This window comes from Coffea arabica, chromosome 5e (assembly GCF_036785885.1).
Source record: "Coffea arabica cultivar ET-39 chromosome 5e, Coffea Arabica ET-39 HiFi, whole genome shotgun sequence".
Classification (NCBI taxonomy): Eukaryota; Viridiplantae; Streptophyta; class Magnoliopsida; order Gentianales; family Rubiaceae; genus Coffea; species Coffea arabica.
Window position 1 is genome coordinate 13,107,332 of NC_092318.1, and position 17,566 is coordinate 13,124,897.

Here is a 17,566-nt window from a genome sequence, read left to right on the forward strand (position 1 = left end):
CACTTCGGTGTAGTTTTGGCAAGAAAAGACCATTTCCATCTTGGATAACCATTCGAGAAAGGCCTCGGGATCGGACCGTCCTTTGAACTCGGGGATTTGCATCTTGATTCCCTTGAATACATCGGTAGGTCCAGTCTGGTTCCTTTACCTTGGTCGAATTCGAGGTTCCTCATCATCATCATCATTATTTGAACCATCGGACGACTCCTTCACGTCCCTTCGCCTTCGCATGGACTTAGAGGTTTTTGGTGTTCCAGACGCTCGGAGTTGCAGCAACTCATCTTGAATGGGTTCTAGCATGCGTTGGACATACCTCTCCATTTGTTCCATCATCTGTTCAAAGTTTGTGGGATAGGATACTCCTTCGTTTCCACTAGACATGGAGTCTCAAGTGTACCTGCAAGGGTTAGTAGCAAAGGAAAAAAAAGGAAAAGGGGAAAAAAATGAAAATTTTTTTTTTGCTTCTTTTTTTTTTTTTTGTCACTTCACTCCCTAAGTGTATACTCTCACACTCGTATATGGTCACTCAGATCACTCTAATAGGCTCACCAAAATATTTTCTCACAGCCCCTTGCAAAACCTTGAAGAAAGTAGAGCTCCTCAAGTGCTCAAATTTAGCTTAAAAATCAAGTTCACGCTAGAATTTGAGGTTCGTAAGAGTGGAAATTTTCTGGAAAAACAAAATTGGGACACTAAGAATGGAGTGATAGAATATATTCAAGAATAAAAATCGAGAAAAGACTTGACACAAAAGCTACAAAAAAATGAAGAATGATGCTCAAACACCTAGTCGACAAGGAAGTTGGTTCCTTTTGCGTTGCTGGATTTTTGGATCGTTTACCAACCAAGGTCAACAAATGCTTGGCATTCGAATGGGAGAGAATGAAAGACGCAATAAATGACTCAAGACTGACCAGGACTCAATGAACAACTCAATGGGCAAATCCAGAAACGACTCAAGGCTGAAATGACTCAATGGACTTTGGCTTGCTGGAATTTTGTTTTGTTTTTTTGTGTTACGGCTGCCTTGGGCTTGGCTGATGATTTTATGGGGAATTGGTTCTGTGGGGAATGTGCAAGAATGGGTCGGTTAGCCCTTGATAGTAGTTGATATCTGCTCACAAGGTGTTGTAACCGAAAGTGGAAGCAAATGCTAGTGGGCGGTGGTTTTGTTAGGAAACTGGTTTGTTGTTTGTTGTGCAGAGGTGTGGTTCAATGCCAAGGTATGAATATGGGTAAGTGGGGGCTACAAATCAGGAAGCAATAAGAATGGAAACTCCTTTGGATTTAGAAATCAATCAGGATTGGAAGTCCTCAGCGGCTGTTTCTCTTTCCTTTTTTTTTGTTTCTTTTCTTTTCTAAATGTTCAGCCGACCATATTCCTCTTCCCAAGTGCTCTAGGATTGCACCAGAACTAAGATACAAACGTTCCTCTGGCTGCTGGGTTCGTTTTTTTTTTTTTTGGCGCAACAGCAACTTCAAATGAACACAGGCTTCGTTCGGCAGAATTTCCCAGGTCTGTCCGGGTTTAAGTGCGGCTTGTGTTGATGGGTTTTTTTTTTTGACTCAGATTGGACTCAATCACGAGAACAATAAGATAGCAAGCTGCTGAACAATTATCACGCACAAACAATGAGGAGACAATTCTGACAGATTTATCAATGCAAGTGCGGCAAGACAGAAATTCCTAATGTCTCAATATCTTATGTGCGACGTGGGACACGACTATCAACACTGGTTGATTCTGTAATTTGCTGGACACAAACGGTGGAAACAAAGACAGCAAGACACGAGCAGATTGCGCACAAGACTCAATAGTAATTAACAATAAACACTGTCGCGCCCCACTTTTTGATGGTGGTTGTGTGAGTGTGTGTGAGAGTGAGTAGTGTGTATGATATACATGTGAACGTGTGCGAAATGAAAAGTAAAAGGCCATGGGACTTAAGAATGCGACGATTTGGCCAAACATAGTTCAAAAAAGGGTTTTTAATGAAAATGGAGTCGCCACTTGGTATAGAGTTAGGGTGTACCAAGTCATCCAAAAATGATTTTTGTTTTTGAATGAAAAAAAGTAAATAAACCCTTTTAGAGAACTTTTGGGTCTACGTAACCAAAAAGAGGGATCGGGGGTCGCATTTGATGAGGGAGAAGGCAAAGGCAAGGCCTAAGGCACTCCCTCACCCTAGCCAAGGCTAGTTGCGTGACTTAACCCAACTTTTCCTAATTTTTCTACCCAAGGTATGTATCGCGTGTTGGATATGTCTATATGAATGCAAAAACCTAGACCTAGGGGGACATGGGGGAAATTTCTCTTCAAAGGTTGAGTGGTGCCAATCACATTAATTGTGAAGCCCAATAATGATCCTTTGGAGAGGTCACACATAATCCTAAATGACGTAAAAATGAGTGGAATGCATGCCATGTGAAAAAAGTGATAAAAATAATAGGATGTAAGTGGAGGTGTGCCAATGTATTTACAAGGTAAGGTGAGTAAAGAATGATAATGTGAAAATGACATAAAGTGCATGTGTGCGAGTGATATGGTATAAAGTGTGAGTAGTTGAATGGAAACGTGCAAAATTAAAGTAGTGTGAAGTGAGAATGTAGAAAAAGAGATAGAATATAAAGTAAGTGTATGTGATAGTGAATGAATAAAATGTATGAATCCTATAGGAATGCATCAAGACGGGGACGGGGAGTCCTAACTTTGTGGCTTTAATCTTCCCTTTGATTAGAAGGGGGAACTAGCGTGCTAAGGCTATTTGTGGAGCCACACTCGCTCGTTTCCCTTGTCGAAAGGGGACTCTTCCAGCAAATGTACCATATAACTAGCATGAGGTGCAAAAATCTTAAAATGAGGGGAAAAGGGGTTCGAGGAGCATGCCAAATGATAAAAACTAAGAAAAATGCATGAAATGTAGTGAACATGCAAATATGCACTAACGAAAGGGGGACGGTCTATTGGGTCTAGCGTTGGACTAGCCCTTTCTAAGAATTTCCTACTAGCATTGGACTAGTGGAAAACGGGACAATGAACCACAACTAGCGTTGGACTAGTGTGGTGACGAGAAATGGGCCACAACTAGTATTGGACTAGTGTGGTGACGTCCATTCATCCATCACATTCATTCATGACTATAAAAAACGAGTAGACATGCGAATCACTTATAAAACACGTAGCACATAACACTTAGCATGCTGGACTAGATACAAGAGCCTAATAAAGCACTTAACACATAACACATAGGCATGCAACCAAGCTAATGAATCTATTACATTTGCTAACTAAAACAAAAGGGAAGGGGAAAATGGACCAAATTGCTCGCCAAGCCCTATCTATTACAAGCCAAGAGGTGTACACATACCCCATAATGAATAACTTAAATAAAAGTGAAATAAATGAAATAAAGGCAAGGAAAGCGAAATAGACATGCATATTCACATAACACGTAGAATCACATAGGGGAGAGACAAAAAAGATAAAAGAAATTATACCTCCCTTGAGTTGATGCCCTAAATGGAGTGAAATCACTTATTTATCCTCCAAAATAAAAGAAATGGTCAAGGTACCAATTTATTGGGAAAATTAAAGAGAATAGGTAAATGCAAGCTCACTTAGACGCAAAGTTCTTAAAATTACCAATTAAGTGCAATTAAACAGAATACGGTAATTAATTAAAGCAAACAAGCAATGAAGTTGCAAAAATCAAAGCTGCGAAGGATCAAATTGATGAAAATATTCAATTGGTTGGGTCATAGTGAAACAAAAGGAGACTTGGGGGGGTCAAAGTGTAATATTTCAGAAAGCTTTCATGCATGCATACGTAAAGGGCTTCAAAATCTGCAACTAAAAAGAATGAAATCTGCTGACTTTTGCTTCCAAGCTTGCGGCAATTTTCCAGCCGCAATTCTATCCAATTCATCATGCAAAACAGATTTATCCAACACCAAGATCCTGCCTATCCATCATCCACTAATCATGCAACTTCATTACATGACTGAATCAAGAAAGGGAGCTGATCATCAAGGGTGAAAGTAAACAGCAAAACAGCAATAGAAGGAAAGAGAGGAAGTGCCGCAAGTTTCTGCAATTTTTCCCAGCCGAGACTTTTTTACTTCATCATGCAAACCAGATTTTTGATGTAAATACACAGCTTGGATTAGATATTTTTCAACCCAACATCAACTAAGCAACAAGCTACTTAGCTTTAAACTCCAAACAAGCAAGATCAATAAAGGAACTGATGCATCACAGAAATTCTGGACAAGACATCCATGTAAAATGGTTTTGGCAATCCCACGAAACTTTCAGCAGAGTCATGTAAGACCTTGATCCAACTACAGTCAACAAACATGGCAAAACCCCCTGACAAAAATGCAATTTGTAGAAAGCACTTCATGCAAATAACAACTACGAAATAGCTTCTGCAACAACCGAAAGTTTCATGCTTTGCTGCAGCAGATTTTATGCGCCAAAACAATTTGAATTCAAGTAATGGAGTCACTAAAGGAAAAAAACCCACGGGTCAACCTCTGAATATAACCCCAAACTTGAACATAGCCCCAGCTCTAGGTTTACACACAACCAAAAACAACAAATAACCGACATAAAGAAAGCATCGACAGCAAGCTATCCTCGCAACAAAAAACTTTTCAACCCCTGAAACTTTGAGTTTCTAGCAGCCTCACGCGACAGGCACATATTAAGTCATAATCCGACACAAAAGACAGCAAAAATGCAAGCAACCAACCCCAAAAATTCCTAAGTTTCTGTCTCTTAAAACCCAGTCCCAAGATCCTAAGCACAAAAACAAGCAAAGCTGCAAACTTTCTGCAATTTTTGTTAGGCCAAAACACCATCATACAGTAAACTTCAAATGAGACCTACTGATTCATCACATAGGCTCCAAACATCACAACTTTATCAGCAAAGAACCATCATCTAATCACAGAAGCAAAGACAGCAGCAAATAACGATAAAGAAGACAGCTTTCTACCATAAAAGATAAGGATCTTACCTTAATGAAGCGTGGGATGACTGCTGAAATGGTTTCTGTCGGATCTTCAAAGGAACGTCAATGGAGCAACGATGCTAAGGATCGGTCACCTTCTTGCAAACCCAAACTCTTCCCAGCCATCGAGCTTTTCTTTCGGCCAAAGATTTTGCAACTGCCTACCTCTCACTCTCTCCCTTTCGGTCTCTTTCTAAACCTCAAATTCAGGTTTTCCTTCTATCTCAGACCCACTCTCAAAGCTTGCTTTTTTCCTTGCTCACTTGACTGCAACTCTAAGCTTTCCTTTCCTCTGTTTCCTCTCTCAGCCGCCACAAATCCTCCCTCGGTTTTCCTTTTTTTTTCTAGCTGTCAACCTCTGTTTTGTTTTTATCCTGAAAACCCTTCCCAAACTCCTCTTCTGCGGCCGTGGTTTTTTCCTTTTTATATGGAGCCCAAAGGTTCCTAAACCCTCACCCTAATGGTGAGGATGCAAGGTTTGTCCTTCCCTCCAAATCCAGCCCTCCGATGGGGCCTCTGTGATCGTCCTTTGCAAGCTGCAAAAATATGCAGCTTGCATGTCATGGCCCCTTTTTGTTTTTTTTTTTGTTATAGTCACTTGATTTAGATCACAATAAAAATAATAATAATAATTCAAACAAACTTAAACTTAAACAAAATGTACAAAATTAATAACCAAAAGATAAAAAAATAAAAAGCTAAGATTTTCCCCTTTTCCTTTTCTTTTTTTCCTTTTTTTCCATTTTTCAATTTTTTCATCTTTTTCTTTCTTTTTTCCTTCAAGAAAACATGGAATTTAAATCAAAACAACTAAAACATATTTTTTTGAATGCTTTTTCTTTTTCTTTTTCTTTTTCGAGAAATTCTATGCTAAGAACTTACAAATAAAAATAATAAAATAAAAACTAAAAAAATGAATAAAACTTAACACGACAAACAAAAATTAAGACAAAATAGTAAATGCAAATTACACCAAAATTTTGGTGTCTACAAACAAGACACGAACATGTTGCACAATTCCAAGGTCGCAGCTTCGCGACTTGGAAGAAGTCACCGACCAGGAAGCTCTTCTTTTTTTTTGTGTGTAACAACTGATGAGATACTCGCACAAACTAAGTCAAACTCGACACAATTAATTTCCAGAAATTCCAGGGGTTCAAACGACACCAAGATAGGACCAACAATGGTGACCAGAATTGAAAACGAGGGAAACTCGCGGACAGACGCGACGTGCAACAACAAAAATTTTTTTTTTTTGGAACTAACGAAACAGACACGAATTAAAACATGAAAAGAGGGATAAACGATGTTACCAACAAGCTAGCTCTGATACCAGCTGATACGAATCTCGTTGGTGAGAAGATTCGCGACCCAAGATCGCTTGTTGGATTTGACGTCGGGTGCAAGAAACGGTGGCAGCGGAAACCCTACGACCCCTCTAATCCCCGTGACTACGAACTTGTTGATACTATCTCAACCCGTAATCAAACGAATTAGTGAACCTCAGGCAAGTGTAGAAGGCGCCACAATGCAAGTGCGATTCTTGAATTGATAAGCCGAACAAGAACACTAGAGTATAACTCTAAGTTGTTTAAGGTTTGCTCGAAAGCTATGGAGAAAACCCTCTCAATATTTTTATCATAAAAGTGTCTCCCTCTATTGATGTAATATGGTGCCTTATATAGGCTACAAGTGAAAAACCTAATCTAGTAAGAAAATGGACTAAGGGTGTAGTGGATATGGGCCCTAATAAGGGAGGCCTAACCCCCGACGGATTGGGCCTTACGTGGCTTTCCTTCCTAGGCAGCCCACTCTAGCAAATAGTAATGAGTAAATTAGCAATCCTACCCTTGGCGATTCTACGTGGAATATGCACTTAGCCAATTATTCAATCTAATCAACTAATGTGGAAATAACTAACTATGATGCTAAAACGGAAATTAGGGTTTGGAAAAAAAACCCTAATCCTCAGGTGTCGCTTCAATGCTCATTATTGGACCGCGACCACCTTCACTTGAATGTATGAATCCTTCAAAGGACTTGTGTATGGCCTGAATAAGTACATTGAGTTGCTCACGAAGTTTCTTTGCGCGAGCCCGAGTAATGGGTCCACTTGGGGCGAGCACGTGATCCTCAGCTCCTCGATTACCCGAGCCATTGTTGGCCTGCCCACGTACCATGATGCTATCAAATCAGAACATGCATTTTATACCGTTGGAAATCTGGGAATGTCTAGTTTCTAGTGCCACAAATGACACTCGATTTTGATATATGGACAAAGAGTTATAGTCGAAACAAAATCACTGCCAGAGTAATACGGGACCCAATTCCACTTTTGGCAAATTTTCTAAATCTCAACATGCACTCACGCAAATCACATAAAATTTTGAGGAAACTTTAAACACAACCTATATTTCACATTTGCATCAGAAACAAGTCAATTGGACTTCAAGAAAGTGCACGAAAATGGCAGGGTTGAATCGGCACCTTCACATGCAACCCCTCATTTGACTTCCTTTTCACTTTTGTCACTTAACTCTACTAAATTAACACTTAATCAACACAATTAGCATCCAATCTTATCAAATCAGATCATCAAAGTCATTGTGAGATTTCATAGAGCCCATTCACCAATTTTTCAACAATTTAAAGCTGCCCATGAGAATCCAAGAGCTCATGAGTGTAATCTATCTTCCATAAATCAAGAATTAAGTGGTTGATCATTACTTACTTTCTTAGAGAGCCAAGACAGAAATTTCGGTCACTTTGAGCTGGAGAAAAACCGTGAGAGGCAGCTCCTTTCCTAGCTTATCTTGATCACCAAGTGATTTGAGGGTTGTGTGTAAAATTTGAAGGTAATTTGAGCAAGGAATTGAGGAGAGAGAGTGGAGGAATTTTTCTGGTCTTGTTCCTCCTTTGTTGCTCGGCTGTTTGAGAGTATGAGAGGAAGGAAATTCTGATGTTATTAGCTTCTAAGGTAGGCTTAAAACTTGTGGCTCAAATTTATCCAAAGCTGTCCACTAAAATAATGCACGTGCGCGTGCGTTTCGTGCTCGATTTCTCACGAGTTTATTTCACTAGTACACTAAACCTCTAATGCACTTACATTCATATTATTATTATTCACTCTTAATAGTCCCAAAATAATGGTCTAAGGCTCCTCAATTACTCGAGCGCGTAAAACGCGTATTTCCAATTTAAGCGCGAGATAGTGAAATTTCTAAGAAGTTCTTATGACGGTAATATAACTAACTAACCTTTGAACACTTAAATATAAAAATACCTATTTTGAGACTAATGTGCAAGTCTCCAATTTTCCAAACTTATTGTATTCTCAAATCGATTATTTACTCCAATCGCGTATTCACTATTCTCACTTTACGAGCTTTCAAAAATTAAATTTTGAAACAAGTCAGTTTAAAAATATAATTAAGCTATAGACTCATGTAATTAGGTCTAAATAGATTAGAAAATAATATTCGGAGTAAATGGGTAATTAAATATTTAAATAAGCTCGAAATGGAATTTAAAATAATAAATTTTGCGAGTCCTCACATGAGTCGAGTTTCAACTCCTCAAATCTCAAATTAACTTTTCTTAATTTACTATTGTTCATTCTTACTTCTCCGAAATTAATATACTCTCGATTCAAATATAGTCTCGAAAAACGTGTACTTGTTGTTCCGAACTAAACGAGTTTTCGAAAAGTAATTTTTCTAACAAAATGCTTTAAAAACATAAGAGATGTGTTTTTCCATATAAGTGGATTTTAAGTAGTCGAATTAAATAATTCAGAGAAAATGAGTGAATAACTATTTAAATAAACCAGTAATATATGACGAAAATAAAAAAATTTTCGGATCCTCACAAACTAACGCTCAACGAGGCCAAGAAAAGCATCCAAACACATAGTTCAAGTAACAATAACACTTGTACAAGAAATATAGCTAGAAAGTTCAAGTAATTCACAACTAACAATAAAGCACATTCAATAAGGATACAGGAGCTCTCAGGAGCTAGATTCCACTTGCTTTGCCGAAACTCGATCCAATACCTCCATGTGATGACACTCCGTCAACCGAGTAAGTATTAAGTCCATAGAATTCCACTTACTTCCCCCATTCTTCATTTCTCCCTCTCGGATCCATAACCAAATACTTACTGGGAGGGCAATACTACTCGAGTATGCCAAGCAAGATCTCAAAAGATCAACCTTATGATTTCTCATGGTTCACCAGGCTTCTCGACCAACCCATGCTAGCTCGAGTCACAAGGGTTAGCCAATGAGTTTTGGGCGTCCCCAGATGTACAATTACACTTCACACAATTCGATTATCAATTTAAGTGAAAGAGAACGAATGCGATAAAGTACACACTCGTCTCGACAATTCCAAATCATGTAATGAGCAAGAAACAATTCAAATATTTTGCAACAATTTATGAACTTGACACTCACCAATTCAAAAGTAAGTGAGTAAACAAACCCCTTCAGTTGTCCACACTGGGATTCCTTTCGAAACCCTCTTGAGCACCTGAAAAAACAGTGACCAACCATCAATCATATATACTCACGACCACTTAACATTTAAGGAAGAAAGTGCACTCGCTTAAAACTTAAGACAATGGCTTAAAAGAGTTTTAATCCCTCAAAAATCGAGATTCAAAAATGCGAATTTAAAGCCTCAAGTGAACTCGTATCATTCATTAAATTGAGTTTAAAATGAACCATCAATCTCAAAAGGAAGTCGAAAGTTCATTAAAGTTCACTTCTTAGGAAATCAGAAATTTTTCCAGCTTTACTCGATAACACCTGAGAAATCGTATCTTGAGTTTGGAAGGTCCAAAAATGGAAAACTTTATACCGTTGGAAACTAGATTTAAAGTACTAAAACTTCCCCGAAGACACTTTTCCAAGAATCCAACTAGAAACCATTCGAATTTCAGCTCAAAATTACAGTTTCATGAAGACAGGGCAGAACAGTCTTGGTTTTTCAGCAATATTTGGAAATTCGGTAAAATTCACAGAAAGTGAACCAACCTCTGAAATTTATAACACAACAAGAGCTTCAAGTCAAGTTTGAAACACAATAAGTAGAACTAAATTTGGAGTTTTGAGCAGAAAGATACAATGGTTTGAAGTTGGCTGATTTTCGCAACCAGTTCAGAAGATTTCCAATCATCAAGCTTCGACACAGTTTTGAAATCAGACCATATCTAACTCTACACAAGTCCAAATTGAGAATGGTTTATGTCTTTAGAAACTAGGTTCAAAATGATACAATTCATCCGAAGCAATCATTTCCAAACTCCTTTCACAAAAGGGACAAATTCGAGCCACAAGATGCAGCTTCCCAGTTTCTTTCGGACAAACAGATAAAACAGGTCAGTCCACTTTGTCGATTCGCTACTGTTCTTCAAAACGAGAGGTGAGGGAGTGTTTTTGGTTTTGAATTTTGTGGAAGAAAAGTGTTGGATAAGCTAACTTCAAGTTGTGCAAAAAATCAACTTCCAATAGTGCTCAATGGTTTATTGTACTACCATTTTTTTCTCTTGTTTGCTACACTTATACACTAATCCTTCAAGGTAATTCCTCTAACACTGTAATTACTCATACTTACTAGTCCAATATTAATTTCTCAAATCTCCAATTAGTCATACCGGTGCGACTTACGAGAAACTTTTGACTCAAACGCGCTAAAGAGAAATTTAAGGGAAATTCATGCAATAATAGTATAATTAAATAACACTAGGGCAAATAATTATAAAAATGACTAAATTAAGAATAGAAACATGAGTCCTCACATTCTCTCCCCTTTAAAAGAATTTCGTCCACGAAATTCATACTTTGATTCAGAATTAGGTTTGGATATTTCTGTCGAATCTCCTCCTCTACTTCCCAAGTTGCTTCTTCTATTCCATGATTACTCCATAAAACTTTTACCGAAGGGATTTGCTTATTCCTTCGTTCCTTCACCTTACGATCCAGAAGGTTCACTGGTTTCTTCTCATAAGTCAGTGCCTCGTCGATCTCAATATTTTCTGGTTGCAGTACTTGGGAGGGATCTGGGTGGTACTTCTTGAGCATAGACACGTGGAAAAGATTATGAATTCGAGACAAACTTGATGGTAGTTCCAACTTATAGGCCACGTTTCCCACACATTGGTGAATCTTATAAGGTCCTACAAATTTTAGTTGCAACTTCTTTTCTCTCCCTACCATCAAACTTGCTTTTAGAGGAGTGATTTTAAGGAAAACTTGATTTCTAACCACAAACTCCAAATCCTTCCTTCTATTATCTGCGTAACTTTGACGGCTCTGAGCTATCTGAATCCTTTGGCATATTAATTGCACATTTTCGTATGCCTCCTCATTCCATGGTACTGTAGTTGGGTCTAAAATCTTTCTTTCACCTATTTCATCCCAACAAATAGGAGATCTACACTTCCGGCAATACAGAGTTTCATACGGAGCCATTTGAATGGATAAATAGAAGCTATTATTATAAGCAAACTCCACCAATGTTAAGTACTTATTCCAACTCTCTCCAAAATCCAAAATACATGTTCTCAACCTGTCCTCAAGAGTTTGAATTGTTCTCTCTGACTGTCCATCAGTCTATGGGTGGTAGGTAGTGCTAAAACTCAATTTGGTTCCTAGCATTTCTTGCATCCTCTACCAAAATCGAGAAACAAATCTAGGGTTTCGATTGGACACAATACTTACTGGTATCCCATATAGTGTTATAATCTCATCCAAATATAATTTAGCTAACTTCTCTAGGGAGTACTTCATACTAATCGGTAGAAAATGAGCAGATTTGATCAGTCTATCCACTTACCCAAATGGCATCATGCCCTTTCTGTGTCCTCGGTAATCCAGATACAAAATTCATGGTGATATTTTTTCATTTTCATTCGGGTATCTCTAAAGGTTGCAATAGACCAGACGGTTTCTAATGTTCGGTTTTAACCTGCTGGCAAATTAAACAAGTCTGGACAAACTGAGCAATTTCCTTCTTCATGTTCTCCCACCAATATAAGCTTTTCAAGTTTTGGTATATTTTATTTCCTCCCAGATGTACTGTATATTTAGAACGATGAGTTTCCTCCAAAATTTTCCTTTTAAACCCTTCATCTTTTGGCACCACTATGCGATTTCGAAACCTTAGTACACCATTTACTCCCAAATTAAAATTTGACTTTTCCCCCTTATTAACTTTCTCCAACCACTTTTGTGCTTCAGAATCCTTCCATTGTGCCTCCTTGATACAATCTAACAAAGTACATTTCACGACAATGTTCCCAATGATCACTTTTCTTAATTCAAGTCGAGAGTTCCAAATACTAATCTCTTCCAATAAGTGTAACTCTTTGATCATCAATCCTACTACTTGTACTTGACGACTTAAAGTATCGGCTACCACATTCGTTTTCCCTGGGTGATAATTAATCGTGCAATCATAATCCTCTAAAAACTCCACCCATCTACGTTATCTCAAATTCAACTCTTTTTGAAAAAACAAGTTCTTAAGGCTCTTGTGGTCAGTAAAAACCTCAAACATCACCCCATATAGGTAATGTCTCCACTTCTTTAATGCAAACACTACGGCTGCTAACTCCAAATCATGAATTGGATAATTTTTCTCATGAGGTTTTAACTTCTTAGAGGTATACGCAATCACCTTATCATTCTGTATCAATACACACCTCAATCCTTCCTTTGAAGCATCTGTATAAACCATAAAACTATGCTTTCCATTAGATAAGACTAAAACAAGTGCCCTTGTCAATCATCCTTTTAACTCTTGAAAACTTTTTTCACACTTAGAGGTCCATATAAACTTTTCACTTTTTTTAGTCAACTCAATCAGGGGTCCCGCAATCTTAGAAAATTTTTTAATAAACCTCCGGTAATACCCTGCTAACCCTAAGAAATTTTGAATTTTAGTAGGATTTTCCGGTTGCTTCCACTTAGAAACTGCTTCAACTTTGGTCGGATCCACCTTAATTCCTTCCTTGGAGATTATATGACCTAAGAAAGTCATTTCCTTCAGCCAGAATTCACATTTACTAAACTTAGCATACAACTGATGTTCCCTCAAGGTTTGCAAGACAATCCTCAAATGTTTCTCATAATCTTCCAAAGTTTTAGAATACACCAATATATCGTCAATGAACACCACCACAAACAGATCTAGATAAAGTTTAAAGATTTGGTGCATTAAATCCATAAAAGCTGCAAGAGCATTAGTCAATCCGAATGGCATCACTGTAAATTCAAAGTGTTCGTACCTCGAGTTAAAGGTAGTCTTAGGTATATCCTTTTCCAAAATCCTCAATTGATAATAACCCTGCCTGAAATCCAACTTTGAGAATACTACCGCCCCTTGTAATTGGTCAAACAATTCATAAATGTAGGGTAAAGGTTATTCTTGATGGTAACGCTATTCAAGCCTCAGTAATCTATGCATAACTTTAAACTCCCATCTTTTTTTTTTAACAAACAATACAGGAGCTCCCCACGGAGAATCACTTTCTTTTATGAAAGCTCATTCTAGTAAATCCTGTAATTGCAACTTTAATCTTTCAACTCTGCTGGAGCTATTCTATAGGGGATCTTAGAGATACGTGCTACTTCCGGAGTCACATTAATTTTAAAGGCTATCTCACTTTCCGGCGGCAAAGACTCTAGTTCCTCAGGAAAAACATTTGGATACTCTTTAACTACTGGCATATCTTCTAACTTCACCTTGTCACTAGGAGTATTTATAAGAAAAGTCAAATACTCTTGAGCTCCCTTACTCAACATCTTTCTAGCTCGAATTTATTAAATGAGGGCGGATGAGACTAGTTTATCCCTTACATCCAATTTTAAAGTTGCCTCTCCCGGAATACACAGCTCTATCGTTTTCGTCTTACAATTTAACTGAGCATGGTAACGGGCTAACCAATCCATACTTAGAATGACATCATACCCCTTAATATCTAAACCCATCAGGTCGGCCAATAATTTTCGTTCTCCAACCCATATCTCGTAGTCTCTATACACAAAGTTAGTAATTAAACTTTGACCCCCGGTAGGCGTTCTAACCTTCAAATCATAAGGTAATTTAATTGGTTTTACATCTACCCCACTCATGAATCTAGGGTTTACAAAGGAGTGTGTCGCACTAGAATTAATTAAAATCTTAGCTAAGCAGTGAAAAATAGGAATCGTACCTTCAACCACCTCTGTGGAATCAGGAATCTGCCGATGGTCCAATGCGTAAACCCTAGCCGGTACCTTAGATCGCTTCCCTCCGGCACTAGACTATTTAGATGCCAATTTCTCTGACCTTTGAGTGCTATCTCCCTTTTTTGGTACATTTGGACATTTTGAGATCTGGTGCTCGGTACTGCCAAAATACAAACACTTCCCTAATTTCTTCCAGCAATCATTCTCCGCATGGTTGGACTTGTCATAGTAGCCACAACCAACTTGAAAAGTCATGGCCTGACCACTAGAAGGTGTTCCTCTCGCTTGACCTTACCCATTACGGCCTCCTCTTGATAAAGCCCCTCTTGGTACTGTAGTAATCCTTACTCCTCCCGTTCCTTTTCCCATCTTGGGAGGTGGAGCACTCTTATTTGCTTATCCAGAAGGATGACTAGAAGCGCCCCTTTTCTTGGTATGAAAGTCTCTAACTTGTAGCCTTGCGCTTTCGACTCTCTGCGTTCTCTCTAGGGTTTCAGTGAATGTAGAGATTTGGGCTGCTGCTAACCCCTCTTGAATCTCCACATTAAGTCCTTGTACAAAGCGCCTTATCCTACTCCACTTATTAGCCACCAATTCCGGAGCGTACCTAGAAAGTTTCGTAAATCTCTCCTCATAGTCAGTCACGCTAGAAGCCCCCTGTCTCAACTTTATGAATTCGTCCTCCTGTTTCTCTTGAATCAAGGGCGGGAGAAACTTCTCATTAAAGTCCCTCGTAAAGTTTTCCCAGATCCAAGGGGTCTGCGCTCTTTCGCATTTTTCCTTTATCACATCCTACCAAGCACGTGCTACACCTTCAAATTGAAAGGCAGCAAAGTTCACACGCCTCTCCTCGGTATAATCTAAGGCGGTGAATATATTGGTCATCCTCTCCAACCAGTTCTTTGATAATTCAGGATCAGGTCCCCCAATTAATTTAGGCGGAGCAAATTTCAAAAATCGCTCCAAGGCTCTTTCCTCCCCTCTTTCTTGAGTCTCGGGTTGGTTAACAGGTCCTGGAACCTGTCACTTTGGTAACTGTTCTAAGATATCAATCATAAGGTTAATGGCAGTAGTCACTTGGTTATCCCCTTCTTTTACTTGTCTTTGACTTGGTCTAGTAGCCGATCTTTGATCATCTCCTTGAATTTGGGGTTGCCTAACCCCATGCCCTTGGCCCCTACCACATCTATGGCCGTCCATGATCTTAATTATGTCTAAATGCAAGAATAGAAACAATTATGCGAGAGAATACTTAAAAACAAAAGTCAACATAGGGAAACATTTGAAATAACAATAATTGACATATATTAACATTTAAAGGTTCATACATAATCAGCAAGTCATGAGGCATTTACAAAAACATAGCACACAGGTGCCACAAAAGTACAATCAGTCTTGCAGTAAAAGTCATGAGCTTTACAAGCATCACCCTAGCTAATCCCAGTTACAAAAGTCAAAAGATTCATCAATCCTAACCTAGTTCGCAGCCGAATCGCCAGTCTAGACCTCCTTCTCTGGGTCCTCCTCAAAAAGCTCCTCCTCAGGAGTGTCCTCATGAACCGAGCTCTAGACGGCATCTATCACCTCCTCTATCAGCATGGTAGTGTCAGCTAAAATCCCAGCGGTCCGATCCCGGACATCCTCGACTACCCTAACTAGTCGAGCCCTAGTCCTCTAAAACTCGTCACTAGCGGCCCCAGCTCTAGTCCGCTCATCTATCACTATCCCCTCGAACTCCACGATCCTAGCACCTTGGGCATTTACCATAGCGTTCAACTCCTCAATCTCCTGAAGTAATGCCCTATTAGTAACCATTAACTGTCGATGCTCATCATCAATGGATAGCACAGGTCATTAGGGTAGGCATGCGTCTCCTTACAGGGACAACGAGAGAACCTAGTAGAAGATGAGTATCAGACGTGAGAACCTCTACCTAGCACTCGATATCGGATAGGTCTAAGAGCCTCCACATGACCGTTAGCGGCTCCATTACCATTACAAAACAACCACAAAACTCAAGGTGAGAAACTTAAGATCACTAATTCACTCAAACATCAACCTAAGGTACGACTAAGCTATCTCATCCCCATTGTCAAGAGTAAAGCCTCTAAGACATCTCCCAAATAGATCTTTAAACCGAGCGCTTTAATACCAACTGTGACGACCCTACTTCTCCTTAGTGTGAACCCTAGGGTGTGACGACAGGAAAATTCGCTCATATTTTCTTAAAATTCCCTCTTATTTTTGATTAAATTACTTTATAATATCTTTACTACTCGATTACTCCTTCAATAGTTGCAATAAATCATAGAATTAAGAGTTTTACCCATAGTTTTACAGTTTGCGTAAGTTAGGGTTTACGCATATTTTGACCGTGTGATTAATTAGTCAGGTGTGTGTACTAAATTTGGTGGTTAAGAGTGACTTTTAGATAAGAGAAAATATGTGATTAGAAGTGCTAATAATAAGTAAGTGAATCATAAGTGAAAACACTAGTATGCGCGAGTTAAGAAAAATCGACTTGAACCGACGTGTACTGTTTGCTACCGATTGAATATATCACTTGAACACTACTTTATTACCTTAATCTCCTTATTTTTAATTGAGCTAATTAGCCCTTAATTAACCCTTAAGTTAGCCACTATTATTGACTAAGGAAAAGGAAGAAAACAAAACAAAACAAAGAAAAGATCTTAAAGTGACAAGTGTTGGAAATCCATGAAAGGTTGACCAAGACATTTTCCTTTCTTCTTATCTTTCCTTTTGGCTAAAATCCTCTTCATTTTGCTTCCTTCTTGGCCAAACTAGAGAGAAAGAAAAGAGAGGAGAAACTTCAAATTCCATCTTGGGATTTGCTTGATTTGGAGAGAAATCAATTCAAATCTAATCCGAACAAAGGTGCAACAAGGTCACAACAAAGCTTGAGGTGGAGTGATTTTGCATAGACAGCTCTTGTTTTTTGTATTTTCCTTGGAGGTTTGAAGGTATGAAGTTGAGGAACTTCCTTCTCTTTCTATTCTTGCAATTTATTAGGAAGATGACTTGAAATTGAAAATTTTATGGAAGATAACCTAGATTTGTGAAGATTGGTGAAATTTCCAGCTTAGGGTTTCATTTTCTAGCCACGAGATGATAAATTTCAGTTTGATTGATATTTTCAAATTTGATATAAGTTATTTCATCTTTGATTTGGCATGTATATGATTACTAGAAGCTAGTGTAGTGTGAAGGTGAAATTTCTAGCTTTTAATCGCTATTAGTGATGGTTATATGCAAATTTTAGCTTAAGAAGTGTAATTTCAGTTCTGTCCTATTT

At 38.5% G+C, this 17,566-nt stretch overlaps 1 protein-coding gene across 1 annotated transcript; it reads right to left on the reverse strand.

The window, feature by feature from the left end:
- Window positions 1-9,503: 9,503 nt before the first annotated feature.
- LOC140006901 (uncharacterized) lies at window positions 9,504-11,490 on the reverse strand. The gene is made up of 2 exons (XM_072049573.1): window positions 10,860-11,490; window positions 9,504-9,547 (listed from the first exon to the last, which is right to left on the reverse strand). The coding sequence occupies exons 1-2, from the start codon at window positions 11,488-11,490 to the stop codon at window positions 9,504-9,506; spliced, it is 675 nt and encodes a 224-aa protein (XP_071905674.1).
- Between the last annotated feature and the right edge of the window lie 6,076 nt (window positions 11,491-17,566).

What these genes read in the sequence shown, in the direction of transcription:
- LOC140006901 (XM_072049573.1), bottom strand. Translation starts at nt 11,490, where the DNA reads ATGGCTCCGTATGAAACTCTGTATTGCCGGAAGTGTAGATCTCCTATT. An exon ending in AAACCTAATTCTGAATCAAA is followed by an intron (nt 9,548 to 10,859) that starts GTATGAATTTCG and finishes CTGTTTTTTCAG; the next exon opens with GTGCTCAAGAGGGTTTCGAA.